The 20,163-nt window shown below is 37.6% G+C and overlaps 1 protein-coding gene across 5 annotated transcripts in view; it reads left to right on the top strand.

Moving 5' to 3' along the window:
• PCNT (pericentrin) overlaps nt 1-20,163 on the top strand; it is a 111,547-nt gene that overhangs the window by 16,089 nt on the left and 75,295 nt on the right. For all 5 annotated transcript variants that reach the window (XR_014024467.1, XR_014024468.1, XM_081312625.1 and 2 more), the window contains exons 11-16: nt 211-449; nt 5,490-5,956; nt 12,346-12,892; nt 13,750-13,971; nt 15,035-15,180; nt 17,882-18,108. Coding sequence is in view for 3 of the 5 variants with exons in the window: in XM_081312625.1 (XP_081168751.1) it covers nt 211-449; nt 5,490-5,956; nt 12,346-12,892; nt 13,750-13,971; nt 15,035-15,180; nt 17,882-18,108 (1,848 nt within the window). In the remaining 2 variants the exon portion in view is untranslated. The remainder of the gene's footprint in view (nt 1-210; nt 450-5,489; nt 5,957-12,345; nt 12,893-13,749; nt 13,972-15,034; nt 15,181-17,881; nt 18,109-20,163) is intronic.

Genomic DNA, 20,163 nt, shown 5'->3' with positions numbered 1-20,163 from the left:
CCCCCAGGCCTTTGGGAACCACTTTACGTAAGTGATGGGTAAGCATGTGAAGCTTTATTTGCCCATGCACAGAATTAAGTTGCACATGTGAAATCATTGCCTCCCCTTCTATCACTGCCACCTCTACCGGTCCATAGAGCCAAAAGGATTGGGGACTGCTGGTCTGTCAAACCCTCTTTTCTGTGCTTTAAAACATTTTATCATTTTCAGAAATTACTAAAATTCGTCTACAAAGTGCTCAAGATGCTGCATGTCAGGTAGAAACAGAGGTGGCAGAGCGACTCTTGTTATTAGAGAATGAATACAAGAATGACCTGGGTTGTCTTCAGCTTGAGATGCAATCCATTTCTAGTCAACAAGAAGAAATAGAAGAACTGAAGAGAAAAAATACTGAATTAAAACAAATCGGCATAGAACAAGAAAAGAATGTGAAAGAAGAATTGGAACAGGTATATAATGAGCAACGCAAAAATACTGCTTTTAGGAAATAATTTGTTTAAACATATCTGTTATCTTTATTATTGAAAAAATAATCTATCCCATTTTTTTAAATTACCAACAAGGTGAATGTTTACTGTGCAGTCAAGGGTCAATGAAAATAAGTAATTGTTTAAAAAAATAACAATTTAATTTCAGAGTTTAAAGATTGCTTTATTAAAGATGAAACTAGCTCAAAGATATTATCATTAACATAGCTTCTAAATATATTCTATTCAGATTGCTATTGCTGGTATAGAAATAAGCAAACTGACTTGTAGCAGACATTTTTCTAAAACAAATGACAAAGAAGGTCAGGGCAAGAAAGAGGAGGCAAGAAAGAGGAGTCTGGATATATGCAGTCCTTGACTTATGACTGGTTGCTTAGCGATTGTTTAAACTTACAATGGACATCCACCCCCCCCCCCACCCCCGAAACTGCTTATGATTCAGTTTCAAAGTTATGATATCTGGTCCCACCTGGGTCACGTGACCACATTTTGGGTGCTCGGCAACCGGCCACCATTTACAGCAATCTGTAGCGTTACATGACCACAATTTATGACATTTTTTCAGAAACTGGCATTTACTTCCAATTTCTGGGGGGGGGAAACCCACCCCATAGTGTACAATGGGTTTGTTTTATGACCATAGCAATTGCTTGACTCACTGCAAACAATATAAAATCTGGTTTGATCACATGATGACCTTCTATGGCCATAATGATTTACCACCATAATTAGCAGACTCAATTATAGTTGTAAGTTGAGTTGTATGCAAAGGAAGGTGAAACAAAAAGTAGAGAAAGCCATTTCTGCCCTATGAAGATTTAATAAATAAGTTTCTGGATACAATTGAGTTGTACAACCAACGTAGCAACAAGTCTCCAGAAAGACCCCACATGGGAATATTTTGGTAAAGTTTGACTTCCTGTATATGTGGGTAAGGCACAGGCAAAATGCAAATAGCAGAGCAAAGAAATGCAATAAAATAACAATAAATAATAAAATAAATAATAAATAACATGACCATGGGGACATTGTGATCAATGTAAGTATTACTCATTCAGTGCCTTTAAGTTTGAACAGTCACTTGAATGAGAGATTGTTAAGGGATAATCTCCTGCCCCAGCATTTGTAAATTTTAAAATCTCTTCATCATTTCCCCATATTTAGAAATTTGTCACAAATTCATTCACTTGTTCTTTCACTCCATTTCCTTTGGTTTGATTAGTTTTCAGACACATATTTTTAGTTTCATCATACAATTGTGAATTGGCTGCAAATTGTTCAGGTCCTCACTCAACAGTGCAATTCTATTGATAAAAGAACATGTACATTCATCTCCCCAACAAATCTTTAATGCTAATATTACATTTGCCTGCTGGACTTCCTGTGGGATTGTCTATGGGACTCTTTGTTGCAGTTCTAAGATCTTGTCCTGGCTCTGTGTACTAGGAGATTAAACAAGCAGCTCAAGCCCTTAGCAAATGGTATGAGGAATGTGTGGCGTGGCCTTTGCAGCCACTTGATGTTTCCTGCAACTGCTAAATGTGCTGCAGCAGAAGGAAAGATTGGAGAGATGCTAAGCACTAATAGTTGGCTGTAATTGTTTATTGTGGAGATGATTATATAATCACATATATAATTATATAATAGATGGTTCCCAAGACTTGAGGAAGCAATTGATGGAGGAGATAGGATGGGTTGTAGTATCAGAATGGTGATGGGAAGAGGGGGGAAGAGAGGTGGTGACAATCTAGAAGTGGGCAACACACCAGTAAGGAGTCAGTATTTGATAACAATTCCACCTTCAGGCTGCTAGTCCTAATGCCGGATCACTGGATCCTCAGTGGTCCTACTCTTTGAATAGTGTTTTTAAATGTCATATTAATTTGTAACAGACTCCCCTCATCTTATAGGTGAGAAGCCTGATTTGGCATGAGACTTGGATTTGCTCAAGTAGGGCCTTTCCACTTCCTGATATGCCCACCTGGCTTTCAAATTTGACATCAAGTATGACCCCAGAGTGGGCCCTGGAGGGGAAGGGGGCAGCATTTGCAATCCAGGAAATCTTAATGGGAGGGCAGAGATCCGCCCCGAGGCCTCTCATTTGTGGAGTTCCTCAGGGGTCGGTTCTCTCGCCCCTCCTGTTCAACATCTATATGAAGCCGCTGGGTGAGATCATTCGTGGTTTCGGGGTGGGGTATCATCAGTACACTGATGATACCCAACTTTTTCTTTCCACCCCGAACCAACCCAGTGATGCCCTCAACGTGATGTCCCGGTGCCTGGAGGCGGTCCAGGTCTGGATGGGGAGAAACAGGCTTCGTCTCAATCCCGCCAAGACTGAGTGGCTGTGCATATCGGCATCTCGGGTCAACCAGACTATTCCATCTCTAACGATGGGGGGTGAGGTGTTACCCCCCGTTGATAGGGCTTGCAACTTGGGCGTCCTCCTGGATTCACGACTCAATTTTGAAGACCACATAGGAGCCGTGACCAGGGGGGCTTTTGCCCAGGTTCACCTGGTGCGCCAGTTGCGTCCCTATCTGGACCGAGATGCCCTACGCACAGTTACTCATGCGCTCGTGACCTCCCGTTTGGACTACTGCAACGCTCTCTACATGGGGCTGCCCTTGAGGACCACTCGGAGGCTTCAACTGGTGCAGAATGTGGCCGCGCGAGTTGTAATGGGGGTCTCCCGATACTCCCATGTAACACCTCTACTCCGCGAGCTGCATTGGCTTCCGGTTGCCCTCCGGGTGAAATTCAAGGTGCTGGTCATTACCTATAAAGCCCTACATGGCTTGGGTCCGGGGTATTTGAGGGAACACCTGCCAGCATCAAGTTCCCTTCGTCCAGTGCGCTCCCACAGGGAGGGTCTTCTCAGGGTGCCACCTGTAAGAGATTGCCGGCGGGTAACACCCAGGGATAGGGCCTTCTCAGTGGGGGCGCCTGCCCTCTGGAACCAGCTGCCAGTGGAGCTGAGGACTGCCCCTGACCTCCGTTCATTCCGCCGGGGCCTGAAGACCTGGCTCTTCGAGCTCTCTGGCCCAGGGTGAGGATTAATTTATTTTAATTGGGGTTTTATTTGTACAGGGATAAATTTAATCTTTTTTAAACTGGTTTTAACTTTTGTATTTTTGGTTTTTAATTCCCTGTAAACCGCCCTGAGTCCTCCGGGAAAGGGCGGTATATAAATGTAATAATAATAATAATAATAATAATAATAATAATAATAATAATAATAATAATAATAATAATAATAATAATAATAATAATAATAATGGCTTTCAAAGACTATGTTCTTCAGATTTGGTGGTTCAAGGTGGTGTAGGCAGTAGTTAGCTGTTGCTGTGGTTCCCGCCTCCCTGCTCTACAGCAACTTCCCGGCCTGATCTGTTTGATTCCATCACTCAGCTGACCGTTTAAAGTTACAACAGCACTGAAAAAAATGACTTATGATCATTTTTCACATTTATGGCTGTTGCAGCATCCCTATGGTCACATGATCAAAATTTGAATGCTTGGCAACTGGCATGTATTTGCAGTGCTGTGGGATCATGTGGTCAACTTTTGCAACCTTCTGACAAGGTTCTGGGGAAGCCAGATTCGCTTAACAATATGTTACTAACTTAACAGTTGGAGGGATTCACTTAACAACTGTGGCAAGAAAAGTTGTAAAATGGGCAACACAACTGTTTTGCTCAGCAATGGAAATTTTGGGGTCGTAAGTCGAGGGCTACCTATTTTGGTCACCCTAATTTGCTCAAAAACCTTCAAAGGATAATCCCTTCTTGTAAAATGAGCATGATTCCAGAAAAGGGATTTTTTTAGTGGTTAAAAGAATGCAAATCTGTATCTCTTTGCAGTAAAATTGGAGAGTTTTTCATCTGTTGGAGTTGCAGCAATAGATGACAGTGGAGCAAAAATGACAGAAGAAATATGATACTGTACACATGTGAAAAAAAAAGTTTGTGATGGGATATTGCTTTCATTATTTTAATGAGAATACCAGAACCTGCAAATACCTAAGGTGGACTGGTAGAAGAAAATAACATATAGTGTATGCATTTCAACATACACTGATCTAGATTACTAATGCAGAAAGAAAGTAGTATTAGATGTTCATGTATGAAAATAGAAGTCTGTACTTCTGTGTACTTTTCAAGTACCTGGACACGAACAGGACAATGAACATGGATTGTTATGACAGCATATTGGGAACTATGTAGCCTGATGGAAAATAAACTTTACTAGATCATATGTTCAAAAACTCACAGATTTGATGAAAAATGTGAAAGTTCAATTCTACTGTCATTTGTTGAAAAATAGAATTTGTGTTAAAGTTCTGTTGATTTTTTTTTTCTTCCATTCCATTCTCTCTGGTTCTCAGACTATCTGGACAGCTCCCTGCAGTTTTCTTGGCAGAACTGGTTTTCCATTGCCTCCTTTCTAGAGTTATTATTTCAGAGCCACTGTGTGCAATCTATGAAAATTCTTGGAGAATAAGTGACAAACTGATGAAGTTTGTCCCTACCTATGTTTAAAAATGGGAGAAAACTGGGATTAAGCAATTATAGACTAGTTAAGCTATTATCAGTATAAGCAAAATGCATTGTTTAGTAGAAGTCAACTTGCAGCTCATTGAAATGTCATGCTAGCTACATAATTTTAGGTGACTGAGATTGAATGAATATTAAGTGCTGTTAGGAAATGTACTCAGGGAATTCTCATTAATGGTTTTTGCAATGTCTTGAGTAGAAATATATATGCTGGCAATTAGTTACAAGAATCACAACATCTGTTGATTTATAGGTAAAGTTAAATATTGTGTTACAGTATGCATTGGGGGGGCATAAGCATTTTCATACAAATCAATATATTTTACATTTTAGAAAGCTTTTAAATATAACAATGCAGAATGATAGCTTGAAGTATAAATTTTAAGAAATTTGTGTTGAGTTAGAGTATCTTAGGCCTTAAAGGATTTTGTGTAATATTTAATAGATTAAGTATAAAGTAATTGAAGATCATACAGCTGAATTAAGAAGAACTAGAAAATTGCTCCAGGAAGTGGAACAGACTCATAAAGCAGAAGCTGAAGGATGGAGACTTGAAAAGGAGATATTGGTAGCAGAAACTGAAGAAAAATTATTATTGCTTCGTAAAGAGCTCCAGAACAAGGCAGAATATGAGAAGCAAACATGGCAAAGACAGTTTGACCTTCGAGAAGCAGAAAAGATTTGCCTTCAAGAACAGCAGGCTGCTCTAATTGTACAATTAGAGAAAACTCTAAAAGAGCAACAGAATACTATCCAGCACTTAGAAGATAGTTTAATGAATGCACAGAAGACTTTGGCTCAATATAACAGTGAATTATCTTCTACAAAGACTCTCATGGCTGAAGAATTAGAAAAAGCCAAACAATTTTTAGAAGAAGAATATAAAACTAAATATAAAGAAGCACAAAACAGGTTAGTAATTTTTCTTATTAGTTCTATCTTGGTCATTTAGTATACCGTATTTTCCAGCGTATAAGACCACTGGGCGTATAAGACGACCCCCTACATTTCCTGTTAAATTATAGGGTTTGGGCTATACTCGCCGTATAAGACTACCCCTCTTCCAATGCACACCAAATAAAAATGAAAAAATCAGATTTGATTTTAATATGGTAATTTTAATTCAAATGCTTATGACATGCAGGTACTTAGTAGGAAAACTGTCACTTATAAACATAAGGCTGTTTGTCATCAAACATGTAAACATAAAACAGTGCAAGTGGATTAAACTTTTCCTAATTTACTCTAAAGCTTTCCCTGCGCAGAGCCTTAAGTAACACCAGCTGCCTGCAATTAGCGCAGGCTCGCATCCCACCAGGCTCAAGGTTGACTCAGCCTTCCATCCTTCCGAGGTAGGTAAAATGAGGACCCAGATTGTTGGGGGCAATAAGCTGACTTTGTAATAATGCTGCTGGGGGGGGGGCGAAAGCCCTAATAAGCAGGCATATACATAGAATGAAGGCTATTGCTAAGCACATTGTTTTGTGCTTTAAATTGTAAGCTGCCCTGAGTCTTCAGAGAAGGGCGGGATATAATTGGGATTTAAAAAAAAAAAGACCAAATGGGAGATCCGCTCCAGGTTTTCCAGCCAGCCCGCCCAGTTCCTGAGTCAAATGTGTCCTTAGAGCTAAGCAGCTGCTCTGACTGCTGCATTCCCCACCTGCCTTTCAAGTTGGGATAGACTACAGCTGCTCTTCAACTTTAGAAGGAAAGATGCCCAGACCCCAGCCTATAAAAAATCACAGACTGCAGCTTCTCCAATTGGTCCCGCTTTCCCTGCGCAGACAAAATGGGAGATCCGCTCCAGGTTTTCCAGCCAGCCCTGTCCCTAAAGTTTCAGCACCCGGCATATAAGACGACCCCTGACTTTTGAGAAGATTTTCATGGGTTAAAAAGTCGTCTTATACGCCGGAAAATACGGTAAATGCTTTCATAACCATCTCCAAAGGATTGCGTGTATATGCAGTATTTATTAATTAGCTATTTAATTAACGTTAACCATTAGGTAGTTTATAGAATTCCAAAAATGAGACATCAAAGAATGAAACGCTTAATATTTCACACATTTCCCAGGCATTCAATGTAATGCCAAAAGGCAAACAGGCAAAGTATAAAATACTCTTACTAAATTGACCTTCTAGCCTTTCTTGTTCCAACAAGTAGGTCAGTTCTGGTCCTTTTCTCCTTTTTTTCAGTAAGATAGTCCTATATTTTGCATTTTTTCTTTCATTTTCACACCTTTTTCTTTTTTTAATTAATTTTCCACTATTACAATAATATCTTTTAAAAGTAACGTGGTGTCTGGGTTACAATAGTTCCATTTCAGACAAATACATATTATTACAGATCTCCAAGTTGTTGTAACTAATATTCCCTCTCTTATTTCCTTTAATACATATTATCTCTTATCTAAATTAACATTGTTCTCATTGCTATCCATCAGATTTAATAGTTTTCTTATATTTATCAATACCTTAGTATATTTTATATTTTAACATTCCATTTTTAAGATATCAAAACACCTTATATATTTTTCCAGTTTTAATTTTACATTAATATTAAGATTAAACGTTTAAAGTTTCTCATTTTCATATTTGTAAATAACCTCCTTTCCCTTTACAGTTTTCTCCTATACCTAGTAATGTAAATACACTTCTTATTTATCTCATTTTCATATTGACAAGTTAGTAGTACAATATGAGAATGGTAGTCATTAGAATACCAATTGCAGGGAGGAGGAAGAGGAGGAGGACAATATAATATAACATTCTTATTTCTCATTTATAAGTTCCACATATTGAAAGTTAACCAAAATTTCTCCATTTCAACATTTAACACATCCTTTCATGTTACTACATCCAAGTATATTAATTACATTGTATCATTCTTAACATATATACATCTTAATCCATTTCATTTAAAGAGTTCAGTATTTCAGTGTTAGTATTCATACATCTGTATTTTGTTTTTGTTTTTTTAATTACCGTATATACTTGAGTATAAGCCGAATTTTTCAGCCCACTTTTTGGGCTGAAAAAATCCACTTCGGCTTATACTCCAGTGAACAAAAAAAAAAGAACTGTCCCTTCGTTCGGGCCAGGCTGCTGAGAGAAGGGAGCGGCAGAGCCTTGCAGAGCTGGTAGAAGTGGCGGCAGTCCAGCGTTGTTTCTCCCCCTCGTGTGTGCGTGTGTGTGTCAGACCCACGGGAATGGCTGGTAGGGAAGCGGCATTCCGGCATTCCCCCCCTTCCTGTGTGTCGAGCCCACGGGGCTTGACACACAGAGAAACGCAAATGCCGGACTGCCGCCACCTTTACTAGCCATTCCTGCGGGTCTCACACACACACACACACACACACACACACACACACATGCAAGCACGAGGGGGAGAAACAACGCTGGACTGCCGCCACCTGTACCAGCTCTGCAAGCCTCTGCCGCCCCTTCTCTCCGCTGCCTGTTCCGAACGAAGGGGCGTCCTTTCGTTCGGGCCAGGCTGCTGAGAGAAGGGAGCGGCAGAGCTTTGCAGAGCTGCTCCCTTCGGCTCCTCTTTGTTCAGGCCAGGCAGCGGAGAGAAGGGGCAGCAAAGGCTTGCAGAGCTGGTAGAGGTGGCTGCAGTCCAGCGTTGTTTCTCCCCCTCGTGCGTGCGTGTGTGTGTCAGACCCACGGGAATGGCTGGTAGGGAAGCGGCATTCCGGCATTCCCCCCCTTCCTGTGTGTCGGGCCCACGAGGCTTGACACACAGAGAAACGCAAATGCCGGACTGCCGCCACCTTTACTAGCCATTCCTGCGGGTCTGACACACACACACACACACACACACACACACACATGCACGAGGAGGGAAACAACGCTTGACTGCCGCCTCTCTAGCAGACCTTCCCTGCGGGATGTGCTGCCAGGAAGCCTGGCAGCCTGATGAGCGGACCCTGCGAACCGCGGCCCGAGCCAGCTCCGGGATGCTGCCAGAGTCAACGAGCGGCTCGTCGTGGCACAGAATATAGATATGTTGCTAAGAAGGGGCCAAGCTTATACTTATACTCGGCTTATACTCGAGTCAATAACTTTTCCCAGTTTTTTGGGGTAAAATTAGGGGTCTCGGCTTATGCTCGAGTCGGCTTATACTCAAGTATATACGGTAGTCAATATTTTTATCTACTCATCAAAGCAATCTCTCATAATCCAAGTACAATCCTATCTATTTTGGTATCTATTTCAGGCCTCTTAAGTATGTCCATATTTCTTCAATCTTATTCTTGCTTTCTTCCTTTGCCATGTCATTTTTCGCTTCTTTGCCTCAGGGTCATCAAAGCATTCTTGTATTGTTGTATCATATTTAAGTAGCCCTCCAGTCTCCATTTTTGAAGGATTGAGGGGTCTGTTAACAACACCAAATCTTCTCATTATTTTCGCCTCTTGATATAGTTGCGCTGGGCTGAATAAATCTTGTTCCATCTGTTTCTAATTCTTTTGTCTTCAAAAAACTGTGTTTGATGAGTAGTTAATTCTTCTGCCAATGTATTTGATTTTTCTGTTAAGTTCTGTCCCAATAAAATATTGGTTTTAGTCACAATTTGAATTTGTTTCTTCGAGATACTTTCTATTTCTTTTCCAAAAGCTCTTATTTCATCGCCAGCTGGAGAAAGGAACTGATAAGTTTGGTAGGATATTTCCCGCATAGCATAGATTTGTTTTTGAAATTCTTCCATGGTGGAGTTTTACATCTGGTGTTCAAGGTTAAATTTATCTTATTTTTCTTAAATGTTTTCTTAATTTTTTTTAAGAAGAAAATCAGATTGCAATTTCAGGTTTAGCCACTTGGTGTCCCCCAAGCGCTTTGAAAGTTCTTTTCTTTTAGTCCGTTTCTTTTTTCAATGTTTAAAGAAGAAAAAAAAACACACCCCTGAGCTTGCCCGCCACTTGTTTGAAGGGAGGGTTGAATTCCCCCCTTCCTCCCCACGGTGGGGGGGAAGGTACTTAGCAGCTTATTTAGGTGAAAAGAAGAAGATTAAGATATAAGAGAGGAATCTTACCCCCATCTCTTCCACGCTGCTTTAATGTTGCCTGATGGTAAATTTGACTTCTGCTGTCTGCAGCCTAGTAACTGGCCATATTACTATGGCCAGTCTTTCTTCCGCCGGTACGAAGGGAATGCAGGCACTTACGGGGGGGTTGCGGCTCCCCCGCGTTTCTGCAAAAGCCCCTTCTTTCTGGTCGCCCCTCCAGGGTGACTCTTTGGCCCTTTCAAACCCCCCCCCCCAGCGATGCGAAACTGGACGTGGAAGACGAGAGCCATCCTCCGGTCTGTCATTGGGGAGTCCCAGGAGGTAGTCATGTGCTTTAAGGTCACATTCCTTAGCAGTGGAAATTCCAGACCCAATTATTGTCTAGCTGTAAATCAGTGGTCTTCAAACTTGGCCTTTTTATGACTTGTGGACTGCAACTCCCAGAATTCCTCAGCCAGCATGCCTGGCTGAAGAATTCTGGGAGTTGAAGTCCACAAGTCATAAAAGGGCCAGGTTTGAAGACCCCTGCTGTAAATAGTCAAAAATATTACAATAAGGCATTATTATACATCAAATATGCCTTCAATGATAACAGGTGGAGGAAAGCCTTTTCCCAAAAAAAAGATTGCTAGAATACCCCTTGTTGTGTACCTGTGATTTGAAAACAACTGGCATTAAATACAATCTGCTGGTTAACCTGGGGACCCAATAGGGCAGTACATAATTGGAGATAACATTTGATTTGTGCTTAGATTGTAAGCCGCCCTGAGTTTTAGGAGAAGGGCGGGATATTTTATATAAATGGGATTAAAATAAAAATAAAATAAAAACTACTGGACTAATTAGCTGACCCCACCTCCCCCTGCATTTCTTGCTCCACCCATCTTTTAAAATTTCATGTAATTGTACTTTCATTGTTTTATTCCTTTGCTATTATGTTTATATTTTTGATCATTTTTTTCCTGTTTTATTGTAAGCTGCCCAAAGTAGCTCTACAGTGAGATGGGCGACAAATAAATGTAATCAATAAATTAATACATTTAAGGGTGAATTTTGTTTTGCAGATTACTACTGCCATTAAATCTGTAATCTGTACTTAAAATCTTATGTATAAGTGTGCATGTATATGTGCCACAGCATCAAAAAGACAAAAAGTACAGGTAGTCCTCGACCTATGACTATTCGGTCAGTGACCATTTCAAGTTATGATTGGACTGAACAAATTATGGTTGCAAATGGTCCTCGGCCATCTCAGCAACCCTGTGCTTGGCAACATATTCATAAAATAGGTTGCCAAGCACCCATCATGTGTTCGTCCTCCCTACCCTCATGGTGCCTTTCACACACTCCCCAATCCTGCCTGACATACCAGCTCACCACCTGGCTCCCTCCCCCACTCCAACATCAGCTTTGTACCTGTCTGCAGACCTGGGATTTGCATCTTTCCTGGCAGCTTCCCCACTGACTTTCACTATGGAAAACTGGCATGAAATACCTTTCCTAGTGTCACTAAATGATACAGTTGCACATTATGACAGTATTGCTTAGCAAAGGGAATTTCAGTTCCAATTACCATTGTAAGTCAAGGACTACCTGCAAATAACCTTTTGTCTTTGGATTTCAGCAGAAGACTACAATACTACTATTTTATCCTTTACCGAACAAGCTTTCATAGAATCATAAGGTTGGAGGGGACCTTGGGCGTCTTCTAGTCCAATCCCACGCCGAAGGCAGGAGTTCTAAAACCATCGTGGACAAACTGTTGTCCAATCTTTTTTGAAAACCTCCATCACCAGAGCCCCCACAACTCCAGGAGGCAAGCTGTTCCATTGTTTAATAGTTCTCACTTTCAGAAAAGTCCTCCTTATTTCCAGGTTGGATCCCCATCTGGCATGTTTCTAGGCATTGTTTCTTGTCCTACCTCAGGTTCTGTGGAGAATAAATTGTTGCCCTCTTACCTGTGGCAGCCCTTCAAGCATTGTAAAACTGCTGTCATGTCTCTTCTCAGTCTTCTCTTCATGGACATGTTGCATAAATAGCTTTAATGGACTTGTTTTTTACAATTAAAATTAGTGATGGCTATACTTTCTGGAATATTAATTTGGAAAAGAAAATAGCAGATGGATGATGGACAGAGAGGTATACAAGATTTCCTTTGTCTTACATATAGTAACAAACAAATATAAGTCGCATTTTAAGATAATGTTCAAAACATCCCAGAAGTAAAATATGTTATTTGTTATCTGCATTGTTATATTTTTGGTAATATATGTTGTATGCTTCCTTATAAATCTAGATTTTTGGAAGAAAATAAAAAAAACAGAACAGAATATGAAATTCTTCTCCAGAAATTGAGGGAAAAACATATTGATGAGCTAGAACTTCAAAATAAAGAATTGCATCAGAAAAATAAGGAGCACATTTTGTCCCTTACATCCAGCCAGCAAGCTGAAATTGAAGTTCTCAAATCTACATTAGAAAGAAAACAACAAAATTGGTTAGAGACTCATGCGGCTGATATCCAGAGAAATAATCAAGCACACATTAAGCAGCTGGAGACAAAGCATTTATCTGATTTGAATAGTTTGGAGGCTACATACATTTTAAAAATCAAGTTCCTGCAAGAAGAGCACAAGAAAGCTCTTGCGTGTTTACAGATAAAATTGAAAGAACAATTACCTCAGAAGGATGAAGAAAATGAAATGCTTTTAGCTCAAGAATTAAATACGATGAAATCTGCTGAAGAATTGCAGATTTGTGAAGACAATCCAAAAATAGAGCTCGCTGATGTTCAAAAAGAAAAACATAGATTAATGGCTGCTGAACATGAAGGTGTTCATAAGGTAGGGTTGAATAGTAAAGATTGTGGTTGGTTTTGAGTTCTGATTTTAGCAATACAGGCCAACCTTGTCATAGTTGCGCTGTGACTGTTACAATACCCCTTTTTTCTCATGTGCACACAGTTTTGCATCTTTGGTTCTTAGTTCCATGTTCATGATATATTATCATCTATAAGAAATTGAATTAATGGCTATATTCATCTGTAGTAAACTTAACTAGGCTGTTCATTTTGGCTACTATGTTAATGGTTTCAGTAATCTTTGCATTTAAGGAACCATTCTTTCAAATAGCTTATTTAAGAATTCAAAGATGTAAATTATCTATCTCTGAGGAATCCAGGGCAGGCTTTTAAAGAGATGTACTGTAATAAAGCAATAACAAGGATTTTTTGTTTGATCCAAGCTGTTTGATAAAACAACAATTTCTGTGTAAATTTACACATTAAGGAGATTGCCTAAGGAGGACCACCTATCTGGTGGTGACTCAAAGTCAAGCTTTGTCTGCTGCTGCTACCCCTGTTCTTTGGAATGCCATCCCCAAAAGTCAAAAGGCATAATAACTCATAAAATGCCTCAGAAGAGATAACTGAGAAATTTAACTGTTAATTTTAATTATGAATGTTACTGGTTTACCTGATTATTTTAATTGCAATTTTAACATTTCATTTTATATTTTCTTTTTTGATAGTCAGCAGTACATCCAAATAAATACGTAGTACTTAGTTTGTAACAAGCTCTAAATTGTGTTTTAATCTGTAAGCATAGGAAAAAATTAACTTTGTTTTTTTCTGGTAACTTTTTGTTTTGTTTTTTAAAAGATGAACTATAATTTGTGAATTATTATCTCTGATTTTATGTAGAAAGAATTTACTGTAGAGCTAGAAACACAGAGGCATTTGTTTGGAGATGAGCATCATAAAGCCCTAGATGTTTTGCAGAAAACAATCCTCCAAATGGAAGAAGAACATAAAAGAACAGTACAGGACTTTCAAGATCTACATTTGGTGGAAATTGAAAAAGAAAAAGAAAAATTTCAGCAACTTCAGAACGAATTGGAACAAATGAAGTCAGACAAGCAACAGGTGAGATGCTTTTTGAAAAAGTAAAATTGTATTTTCATTTGGACCTCATTTTTTTTATTTTGCTATAACTTGCAATTGCCTATTTAAGAAACTATAATAGAAGCGGTCAATTTTGCTGCTTTTACCAACTTTTCTTGAAAAAAAGCATAAGTAAAGGTAAAATATGACTTACAACTGGAATTATAGTAGTAAGTCATGCTGGTGGTTAAGCGGGTCACTACATGACTACCTCCAATTTTAAGACCTTTTTTGTGGTGGTTAAGTGAATTTAACAACTGCAGTTGTTAAATGAGCATGGCAGTCAATAATCAGATCTATTGTTCACAATGGGTAGCTTTTGCTGGAAACCAGCAATACATATGGTTTCCTGCAAAAAAAAGCCATAAAGCTCAGTGTGACTGTGGGACGCTGCAAACAGCCATAAAAACGGGCCAGTGGCCGAGCACCCAAAATGCAATCACATGGGGAGGCTATAGAACTTCAAATTTGGATCGTAAATAACCCTGGTAGGTCTGTTGTAACTTTTACTGGTTGCAAGTCACATATAACAAAAAACAAGAAATACAAATAAAATAATACCAACAATCAGTATACGTAATGCAAAGTACAATAATAAACTATTCAATCAAACTTTGAAAAAACGTTTATTTTTAGGTCTTTAACCTCTTTCAAATTCCAGAGGGATATTTTTCTTGTGTATGTGTGTATTTTGCTGTTGTGGAATCTTAAAAACACAAACATTATCAGAAATTCTGGCTCTATCCCAGTAACATTGAACATGCTTGCTATTGTTCTTGGTAACTGATTTTAAAATATATTGAATTTTGACCACAAAAAAGTCATTTACTCAAGCCTAAAGCATAAATTTAGATATATTTCAATATTTTTCCTATCTTCCAAATTTCTATAACATTATTCACTCAATTTTATGTGGCATGTTCATCAGTGCAGTGAAAATACATTTTAATGTTTTGATATATGAAAACATAGTGCATTGAGTAGGATACCTGCATGCTTGTCTTAGCAAAACTTATATATCTTTACTGTTGTTTTTTTTCCATAGTTGGAGAAAGAAATCATTTTTTTAAAGAAAGAAATGGAGGTGGCCAATACTGAATTTAAAAACTTACATCCACAAGAGAGAGAGAATCAGGAAGAAAATGTTATAGTCTTGTTGAGATCTGATATTGGCAGTTGCAGGATTGAAAGGTTTGAACACTTGAAACATTCTGGAGTACATTTTGGATTTTACATAAAGTAAAGAAATATGAACATGTATGCTTATTTTGTATATAGATGATGCAGTCTTGTTGGCCAAGAACCCAAATGATTTGCAGTTAATATTAACTTGTTAGATTGTATGGGTCTGAGAATATTATCAAATATCAAGTTACCGGTATTTATATTGATGGGGGATGAATAATTTCAAGTCATAAATAAAAGGGGAAAAATAGAGCAAGTAAACTGTATTTTGGTAAAATGTGTACTAAACCTGGGGAAATATATTTTGCATACAATTACTGATACAATTGTATTGGGGTAATATATGACCAGTGCAAGAAATGAATGTTTGTTAAAATGGATGTGGACATGGAATATATTAGGACAAACAAAAGTAAGTTGAAATGAGTTACTTAAAAATGTCTGGCAAAAGAAGAGAGAAGGTCAAGAATGAATAGTAGAACGAATTAATGATTAATATAGTAGAAATACATCAAAGTAATTTGATCATATATAAAAATGAATCAAATTGCAGAACATTGAGCATATATAAAGGAAGAATGAGGGAGATGTCAAGAAAATCAAGAAACTTGTAGCTGGATAGCATTAATGACATTCAAGGAGAGGAAATTTAAAGAAAAAAAGGAATTGATTTGTGCATGTGCTGGAAGAGAATTGTTCAAGAACAGAAAGGTATAGAGAGGTACGAATGGTGTTGGTGTCAACTAGATCTAGAAAAAATATTTTTGTTGCTATATCCATTTAATTTATTATGCTTATTAATTCTTTGCCTAATACTCCTTAACCTAAAGGAGAATAGTGTACAGGCAGGTATGCATGATAGAGAATATTAAAGCTAATATATTTGCCAACAATAAAACCATTTAATGTTAAATATTAGTAATGCAATACAATGTAATAATTTTGAAATCATTTCAGAATTTGAAGATAATTTGTAGGGAAATCACAATATATGTTAATATTTAATATAACTTTTGTCTAAACACTATGACATAATGCAGAACATACTAGGAGAGGTGGCATGATTATTAATATTCTATTCCAGAATTATATGAAACTTAGAAATCAAAATACTTCTTTAAATCTTTAACTATATGATATAGTTGACTAATAAGCCATTTTTGGGGAAAGATGAGCTTAGAGATTATATTGTATGAATGTTTCTTCTAATATAAATATATTGGTAGGAAGCAGAGACTACAGTAGTAAAAGATGCAGAATCTGATTTAGCCCAAGTAAAATCATCATAACATTTTTCTGATCTCTCAGATCTTCAACAGAGTAAACTGATTTAGTGATATAATGCAGGGGTCCCCAACCCCCAGTCTGTGGACCAGTACCAGGCCACGGCATGCCAGCAACAGTCCACACAAACAAGCAAAGCCCCATCCATGGGATGCAGGCAGCACACAAACCCATGCACCCTCCGGTCCTCAGAAAAACCTCTCCACGGAACCGGTCCCTGGTGCCCAAAAGGTTGGGGACCTCTGATATAATGAATGGATAGCATTAAAAGAATAGTCTAACAAAACTGAGTTGGGTGTCGAGCAAGGATAAAAATACAACTGAGTGATATAGTAGTAGAATGAATAATCCACAACTATGTGAACACCTTAGCATTTAAGAGGTGATAGTGAAATTAGGATTTATCTTTATCAGCTCTTTGTCACTGCTAACTATGTAGTTTGCAGGTCTTTACTCATACCATATATCCAGCTGCTTTAAGTACAAATACAATGGAAAAGATCCATGCTCAAAAGTTTTCATGTATATGTCTCCTCAGTCTGCTTCCAAAAGTTTTTAAGATTAAGGGATGAAGCTAATATAATTCTATTCTAATTCTAATTTCCATTGTTTGAGATCTTTGTGGTTTCTGGAGGCAATCAACCTAGGGACCCTGGTGTCATTCCTACATGAGAGTTTTTCCCCTTGGTCCAATTTGAAAACCTTGCTCAATGCTTTTCCAACTGATAGCCTAAACATTAAAGAGCAATAACTAATCTATGGGATATTAAGCTGTTATAAATCAACTGGTAAGGTGCATAAGCCTACTTTGGAAATCTTTGGAATTACAAGGAAAGGTGCACATTTTTACCAAACGGAGAAAAGGAATTTTTATGCTAAAGGATTAAGTAGTAACATAACTAAAATATACAGTATGCTTAATGGAAGTTATTAATAGGAAAGCCTGGAATAACTTTGCTTTTCTGCCCTTATTTATTAACTGTTCCTTACATTCTGTTCCTTGTTGCTAATCAGTAGCAACACCTTGAATTGTTTGGTCTACTAATTCAGTTTCCTAAGAAAGTGAAAAATATCTTTATCCACCCTTACATCTTAGTGTAATTTGTAAAACTTAAATATCTGTATTTTTCTATGTCAACTCAATTTAGAATGAGTCATCTGGATGATATGCATACCTATAAATAACAATAAAGTTATTTTCAATTTTATTTTAGAATAACTCTCAACTAGAGATAATTTCAGGGAGAAATGGTATAAGAATTACATCTATTTTAGACTTTACAGTATGACTACTTATAAATACATAATATTTGAACATTTATTTTTGCTTTTGTTTTAATCTGCTTCCCATTTTTTTATAAGGAAGAAATCTTTGTGGTGAGAAATCACACAGAACAATTCAATCTATAATGTTTTGTTGTAGGGATAAACTACAAGAATCTTGTCAGCAGGCTTTAAAATTACTTCTGAAAATGGTGCAGTCCGCAAAAGATGTGGAAGATCTTATCTGCAAGAAAATTGGCCTTTGTCTTGATGACAGCTTGGCATCTGGAGCGTCACAAGGGATTATATCCGAAGAAACTGTACTTGCACACCCATTGAAAACAATAGAGCAATGGAAATTAAAGAAAAACAATAGAATTTGTCAAGGTAATCACTTGAAGGGAAAATAAAGTCTTTGATAGAATTCTGCAACTATGTTCTTGCTGTCTTCCAGAGCTTTGCTGTACAGGTAGTTTTTGTTTATCAACCATTTGTTCAGTGACTGTTCTAAGAGGTGATTGTGAGTTTTTTGTGCTGAAAAAACTTTGCCCAATTTCAACCTTTGTGGTATCCCTAATTTATGATTGCCATTACATTCAGTATGCATTGTCCTATTCCTTCTATGTGGTTCCCCCCCCCTTGCAGAGAGATTGGAAGGAAAGGGATTGCAAGAAAATAAGGTTGTTTGCTCTTCTACACATTGAAAGCAATGCAATCGGGCTAGCAGCCCCAGGCACATTTAAAAATAAAGATGAGCGCCCCTAACTTATCTAAAGTTGGAAAAAAAGGATCTTCTGCTCCCTCTTCGGCTTCTGCAAGTCCAGTCTATCAGAGATCAATTGCTACAATGCTTCAAGAAGAAAAGGACACCCAACGACCCTACAAGCAATTCAAGAGGCGATCATTACATGGCGGTCACATTGAAAAACCATGAAGAGTTGAAAAGTGCTTTTGATAAAATGAATAAAATAATATGAATCCTCAGTTTGAAAATGTTAAACAGATGATCACAGATAATCAACAAACAATTCAAAAAATAGAAGATAAATCAACTGAGGTTGACCAGAAACTAGAAGTCCTAAAAGATGAAAATCAGAAGTTAATCCAAATAAATGAAGAACTAGAAAACTCGATCGCGGGGATAGAGACGGAAAAAGCCTTATACTTTTTAAGATTTCAAAATATTATAGAAGATAAGGAAGAGGATCTCCTAGGCTTGATAACCGAACTATTGGCAGACACATTAGGAACTGGGAAACAGCAAATGGAAGGAGAATTAAACCAGATCTATCGAGTCAATTCAAACTATGCTAGAAAAAACAAATTCCCCAGGGAAGTGCATGTTAGATTTCTTAAAAGATCTACAAGAGACAAGATTTTCAGAAGAGTAAGAGTCAAACCTTTGAAATACAAAGAAAAAGAAATTGTAGTCCTTAAACAAATTCCTAGGAGAATAAGAGAATCCTGAAGAGAATTATTAATTTCTAACCAGGAAATTAATTGAAAAAGGAGTGAATTTCAGACGGCTGATTCCAGAAGGGATTTTAGTTTACTAGGATACAAAAAGATATACACTGGACACGGCACTTAAAGCAATAGAATTCTTCGACAACCACAGAACATTTTTGGAAAGAGGTGACCCTGAAACAAAGAAACAAGAAAAAATGGCAGTAGAAAGAGCAGTTAAACAAAGAGAGGAGGAAGAAATTAAAAACACATATACAGAAAAAGGAGCAAGACCAAGAGACCATAGACAGATAAGATCGACTAGAAGATTAAGACCTAGATATAACTGAAAGAGATAGAGGAGAATGGGATTTTGTCAATGAATATAAATGGATTAAACTCTTCAAAAAAGAGAAAAGTCTTTACACAATTACAAAAATTAAAAATGGATATAATTTGTCTTCAACAAACACACATTAAGAGACAACATTATAAATTGTTAGAAGAACTGAAAATCGGTAAATTTTACTTTGCATTAGCACTTCAAAAGAAAAGAGGAATAGGGCTATACATTAAAGAAATGATAAATCCCAAACAAATTTATGCGGATGAAGAGGGGGGAATATTAATGGTGGAAATAATGATGGATCAAAAACAGATACTGATGGTAGCAATATCCGCACTAAATGATAAACAAGAACAAATTTATCAAAAACTATACAAAAAATACTAGTTAAACTATCAAAAGCTTTGTATAGTGGGAGACTTTAATGCAATAACAGATGGAACTTTGGACTACAAAAGTGCCAAACAAGGGAGAAAAGGAGGAAATATATTACCTAAAGCATTTTTTAAAATGAAAGAACTCTGTATTCAAGATATATGGAGAGAAAAAAATCCAAAGAAATTACAATATACATTTTATTCAAATAGACATAAACCATGGTCTAGAATTGATATGATATGGACATCTTTGGAACTTCATACGATGATACA

This window comes from Vipera berus (assembly GCF_964194415.1).
Source record: "Vipera berus genome assembly, chromosome: 1".
NCBI classification, from domain to species: Eukaryota; Metazoa; Chordata; class Lepidosauria; order Squamata; family Viperidae; genus Vipera; species Vipera berus.
This window is presented reverse-complemented; position numbering and strand designations above follow the sequence as displayed.